This window comes from Anoplophora glabripennis, unplaced genomic scaffold (genome assembly GCF_000390285.2).
Source record: "Anoplophora glabripennis isolate ALB-LARVAE unplaced genomic scaffold, Agla_2.0 scaffold1091, whole genome shotgun sequence".
NCBI classification, from domain to species: Eukaryota; Metazoa; Arthropoda; class Insecta; order Coleoptera; family Cerambycidae; genus Anoplophora; species Anoplophora glabripennis.
In genome coordinates, this window is record NW_019417243.1 from 341 (window position 1) to 6,371 (window position 6,031).

A 6,031-nucleotide genomic window follows, 5' to 3' on the forward strand; every position below is an offset into this window, starting at 1 on the left:
TCTTAAAAGTTAATAAACTTATTCAAATCAAGTCTAAAAATTTTCGTAAAATCTTCTTCAGACAAAAAAACTCTTAGGCTTGAATTAGCTTAACATATTTTAAAATATAGTAAAAGTACAGAAACTAATATTAAAATGAATGCATAATTTAAAATCATCCTGTACTTACAATAATAATAAATATTTACAATGTGTTATGATGTAGATTTAGATAGATTTTGGAAAGAAACATTAAAAAATTAAATTTGCATGTTATTTTTAACCTTGAACTTGGATTAATTGGAGAAACTTATAAAATTTGTAATAAATAAAAATTTTAATCAGAAATAATCTCGGCCGACTATTAACAGCTTTTTGATGTAAGCGTAGGAATTATTTTTGTAATATTTTTCAAATTCGATTGTTGAAGAAGATTAAGTAAATATACAGGGTCGGAAAGTCCCCATGGTTCATCGGCCGTTACGTAAGAGCGATAAAGTAAGTCATAGAAATCCGTGCGATGGAGAAAGATGGCTATAATGAAGGCGTCTAATAGTCACCGCCCATTTCGCCCTTCCACAAATAAGAAATGGATCTTATTTGTGGAAGGGCGAAATGGGAGGTGACTATTAGACGTCTTCATTATAGCCATCTTTCTCTATCGCACGGATTTCTATGACTTTCTTTATCGCTCTCACGTAACGGCCGATGAACCATGGGGACTTTCCGAGCCTGTATATAATTCTAAATGCAATTTTATTTATTTATAGGTAAATCTAATTTTTCTAAAACAATGAGCGACAACAAATTATGCTTGCTTTATTTTTTTTTATATTTAATTTTTACTTAAAATGTATAATTACCACTAAATAATGCTATAATTGTACTGATTTTCTGATATTTTTATGCAAATTGAATTTGTACTCACATCTATAAATTGAAACAAATATAATATATATTTTTTAATAAAATATATTTATTACTTATTTAAAATAATTTAAGGCACTAATTAAACAATAAATAATCTAGGGTAACCGTTCCATTGACATGGGCAAAACTGTACTGTCTAATGGACGGGAAGAGAGACTAAAATGTATTTAGTTACTTCTTGAGTCAGTTCTGATGATATCTGCTGATTAGCCTATTTATAAATTCGGAATCTTGTTTATTCGCAATCGATGAGGTAGTTTTCGATTTCGTTCCAGCTATGTATTGTTGAGCTTGAATGGGAATTAGGGCTTGTTCGGGGGAAACACCCGCTATAGCGGTCCCCACAGGTCGGGCGATGGCCAAACCTCCTGGACCGACTACAGCTGTTGCTATTGGTTTACTTGCTGCTACACCACCTTCACCTATAAATATAAAGATACCTATTAAAAGTACTAGTAATACCACATGTGAGGATATTAAGCTTATTAGCTCAGCTGACATTGATAAGTCTGCTACAGTCAACAATTTGTATAGAGATTTCATTTATACGGGGTGTCCCTGAAAAGGATGGACAACGCTTGACCACAGGTTCCTTGGATGAAAATAAGACTAGGATAACTTACCTATATACAAAAGTGCACGCCTACTGAGATATATCCTTCTAAACATACATAACCTAGTACTAGACTGTTTTAATTATCTTAAACTCATTTTATATTATTTAATGTGTAAAAAATATAAATTTTACTCGAAATACATAAACGATATCAAAATTTTGTAAGTTAGGCTAAATAGTCTTATTTTCATCCAAGGAATCTGTGGTCAAGCGTTGTCAATCATTTTCAAGGTCACCCTGTATGAAGTTTGATACCTTAGTATAAGATTTAGAGCAAACTTTTAATACAAAACTTATAGGGCTTTTCCGATACCACCTTTTGAACTCATTAAAATAAATAAACGAATAACGAATAGTGTAGTCAAAACCAACATATTTTTTGTTAATGAACATGTAGTACACATTTGAATAGAACACTTTCCTAAGATGACAATAATATAAAGCTTGTTAAATCTAATAATAATGGAGCCATGATCAAAGGAGTATACGATAAGCGCAATGTATTATAAGATTATCATCAGGCTTTGTCATTATGGTCATGTCATTATTTTGTACACCATTTTTATCATATCTCCCTTATTATTATAACTATCCAACCCCTAACACTGTAATCCTAAGAAAAAAAACGCCATCTAAACATGTAAAACTATAAAGGTTCCACTAAAAAAGTTACATTTTTTACATTCATTTGTTTATTTAATAAGCTCAACAAATAAAACAGGAGGAGGACAGATCTATGTACCAAAACATAAGTGAAAATCTTGTCTACAATAGATGTATAATTTACATTAAAAAAAACACATTTTTTATAGAAATAAAGTTAGTGGACGAATGATCTATTAAATGAAATAAATATAAATGCCTATACCTATATCAAAAATTAAAAGATGAATGAAGGAGATCAAATCACTATGAAGTTTTTGTTACAAGTAAAGGTATACAAAATATAAGATGATTATACGGATGTCATTCAAAATGCAAACATTCGCTGGACTTTAAAGATAATACCTAATGTTAAATCAAAGTTATAGAAATACTGGGAAACCCCTTTTCCTAGATGGCCAAGTGCACTCAGTAGTTATTTAAAATCATTATTCTTACCTGCAACTGCAAGTCCCACAGGCTTAGCTTCAGCGACTGAAGCATCTTCCGGTGGTAAATTAATAGTAATACTGTCATCGTCATCATCTTCCTCCTCCTCCTGTTTTTCTTCTTCCTTCTTTCGGTTATCTTCTTTATTCTTTTCTTCCTCCTTCTTCCTTTCCTCTTCCTTTATCTTCTGTTCCTCTTTTTTCCTGTTTTCTTCTGCCTTCTTCTTGTCTTCCTCCTCTTTGCGTTTCTTATCTTCTTCTTTCTTTTTCTTATCTTCGTCTTCTTTACGTTTATTTTTGTCTTTGTCTTTCTTGTTCGTCTGTCTTCTTTCAAACCAAGCGCTTAGTCCTTCCCTACCTTCGAAATCCAACGGATTAGTCTCTTCCTGAAGTTTTGCCAGATTTTTTGCCGATTGATTTAAACTGTCCATACTTTCCTTATAAATGACTTCCTCCTCTTCACTTAACTTTCCATTTCTCTTAGCGGCTTCTTGTAACTTGATCACTTTGAGAGCAGTACTTTGTATACTTCTTACGTAGTTTCCGAACTCATCAAGCTCATATTTCGAGGGTAACGGTGGATTTTCTAGTTCAGCTGTATTTATAGTTTCCTCTAAATTTTCTGAATAATTCTCTGGTATCTTTATAATGGTTGTGGTTACTTGGCCTTCCTTGTTTTCCACTATTTGAAGAGCTTGGCCCTTACCTCCTCCATAAAATGGGACTATTGTAATTTTTTCCGATTTTCTGTAAAAAATTAAGTAAAACTGTGATGGCTCCAGTTAATATGCTAAAATGGAATTGTAAATAAGGACAGTTTATTAGATTTATTAAAACCAAGTTAATATATGTATATGTTAATTATTACAGAAAATAGTTAAAACAGCATTAAGAAATTTATTATGTATTCAAGTTATACAACGGTACCTATTGCAAGTTTACTGGGTAACTTGGATGCTTGACGAATTGCAAGTAGGTAGACAGATTTCACTTTTTATTTTTTTTTATTCAAAGTTAATTTTCAGTTGAAGAAATTGGGCGTATATTAGTAGTGTACTTACTTGTGGAAAAAAAGAAGTTTAAAGAGAGATGTTTGTTAAAATGTTTTTTGGTGTAATAAAATGTTGCTTCTTTGATGTGCAGGATGTAACACAACATTTAAAAAATGAAAGCGAATTTTCTTCATTAAAATTTAAAATTTTCTTATTTTTAACATGGGAGGTACTACAATTTTCAAAAATAGAAAACAACCAGTCCACATAAATAAAATGACATTTAGTGTGAAGAATTATGTCTCAATCCAAACCAACATCGTAGATAAGAATTATGCTGATTGATATAAAGGACCACGCACTTTTCTTATGGGAAGTGGGTTTCGGCCATTTTTTTTGAAACTTCGCAGATTGAGAGTTCTTAACATGTAGATCAAAAGTCTTAATTTACACAAAGCCCCAAATCCACCCCTGCCACCCCAAAAACTGCCTCCAATTTAACTAATTTCTGCATGTAAAACAATTTATTTTTTTAATCAACCCAACAGCGATCCCAAACAACCATATTTTTGATTATCAAACTGCCCCATTTGACCTCGCCCCTCACACACCCCCCGCCCCCTACGAATCAGCCTACGGATTTTCCAGATTACTGTATTTTATAGTTGCACGTATTTTTTGCACGTATATTTCCACGTATATTTTTTGCACGTTTTTTTTTCACACTGAATTCGAATCTGCAACTCAATTTTACGAAATCGGGTCAGGAAAATTGTTATTAACAATTTAATTGTTTATATAGCTGTAGAAAGTTTATTTGTGATTTTATGAAAAAATATTTCATGTAAAAGTTATTTATTTTGACTAAATCTAAAAAAAGGTTTTTTTGTGATTTTTTCGAAAAAGTAATATTCAAGCTGTAAAACGCTGTTAAACTTAACACACTTGTATATCTACAGCTATCATACGTATACTCTGTGTTAAACTTTGGTGGCGTTTTAAAGCTAAAACATTGATTTTTCGAAAAAACAAGAATATTTTTTTTTAGATTTCATTGAAATAAACAACTTTTATGTGAAATTTTTTTTCATAAAACGACAAGTAAACTCCCCGCTACTTGCAGGCAGTTTTAGGGGGGAAAGGGGTGGATTTGGGGCTTTGTGCCCATTGAGACTTTTGATCTACATGTCCTACCAACCTGCGAAGTTTCAAAAAAATTGGACGAAATAATAAAATAAAATGGTAAAGTTTCAAACCAAGTATGTTTTTTGATATATTTTTTTTATAAAGTACGATAAACTTTCAATACAAGAAGTAAAAATTTTAGCATCATATAAATATTGAATTATTTATACTTTGCATCACAGCTCTTATAACAATCTTATGCATTTTGATAAATTATGACATTTTTAATACCATTTTTCATTTTAAAATTAACATTTCAATAATTTCAGTATATTTTTATAATATTTTTGGCTACAATAACATCGTGCCGCTGTATAATGCTACATATATAAAATTGTATTAAACTTCGTCTTATAAGGAATATTTATATTCACAGAAGTGCATTATAGCAGTATGCTATTTATGCTTGTAACTAAATCATTTCCCACGCGAATCACTTCGTGATCACAGTTTGTAGGTAATCTAAAATACGTAAAAGTTTTTTGCAAAAAGAGCAGTGGAGCAGTGCATGCTTTGTGTGCGGAGGTTCTGGTTCCACAATCTTCTCTTCAACAGCTTTTTTCCTGCTTTGCTATTTTCTGTTCTAATTCTCTAACTTACAAATAATAAACTCCGCATACTCGTGCGCTGTTGCCAAGTTTCTGTTGATACTTTTGGCATTTATTTATGTATATTGAGTAAAAAATAATAATTGAGAAATGGAAATATATAATTTTAAGTATTTTAAACACGATTTTAATCGATATCTACGAGCAAGTATCACAATGTACTTACTTTCTAGTCATAAAGAATATTTTTGTTTGCATAGGGCCCCTCGCGTCCCGTTTCACCCCCTCCCCCCTCCGATAAAGCATCGGATTCTCCTTAAAGAGCATGGACTGATGTTTCAAGTTTTGGTAGTACCTACATCTGTTAAAATTGATTTAGAAAACAAATGGTATTACAAAACAGTTTTTTCGTTCGGAAATTAACGATAAAAATATGTACTATTACATTTCACAAGGAAAACTGTTGTATGTTAATTAAAAATATGTCATATAAAGATTTTTTTGGAAATTCTATAGAAATTTACTACTTTTTCAATTACGAATATTAAGAGTTTCTATAACCAGCATTACAACAGTAAAATAAAGAATTTACCACTCATGATCAGTCTACAAAAATAATTTTATTTACATTACACTCATTATAAAATATATACAAAATTAATTAGGTACATGTAAATCAATATTATTGAT

The 6,031-nt window shown here is 31.0% G+C and overlaps 1 protein-coding gene across 1 annotated transcript; it reads right to left on the reverse strand.

Moving 5' to 3' along the window:
- Positions 1–1,092: 1,092 nt before the first annotated feature.
- Positions 1,093–5,578, reverse strand: LOC108915630 (protein MNN4). Its single transcript, XM_018721718.1, has 3 exons — positions 5,568–5,578; positions 2,627–3,363; positions 1,093–1,331 (listed from the first exon to the last, which is right to left on the reverse strand). Exons 1-3 carry the CDS (start codon positions 5,576–5,578, stop codon positions 1,093–1,095), a joined length of 987 nt encoding a protein of 328 aa, XP_018577234.1.
- Positions 5,579–6,031: the final 453 nt, after the last annotated feature.

Excerpts from the sequence above, each read along its gene's own strand:
- LOC108915630 (XM_018721718.1), bottom strand. Across the intron at positions 1,332-2,626 it reads TGTGGGACTTGCAGTTGCAG|GTGAAGGTGGTGTAGCAGCA; the intron begins GTAAGAATAATG and ends TTATATTTATAG.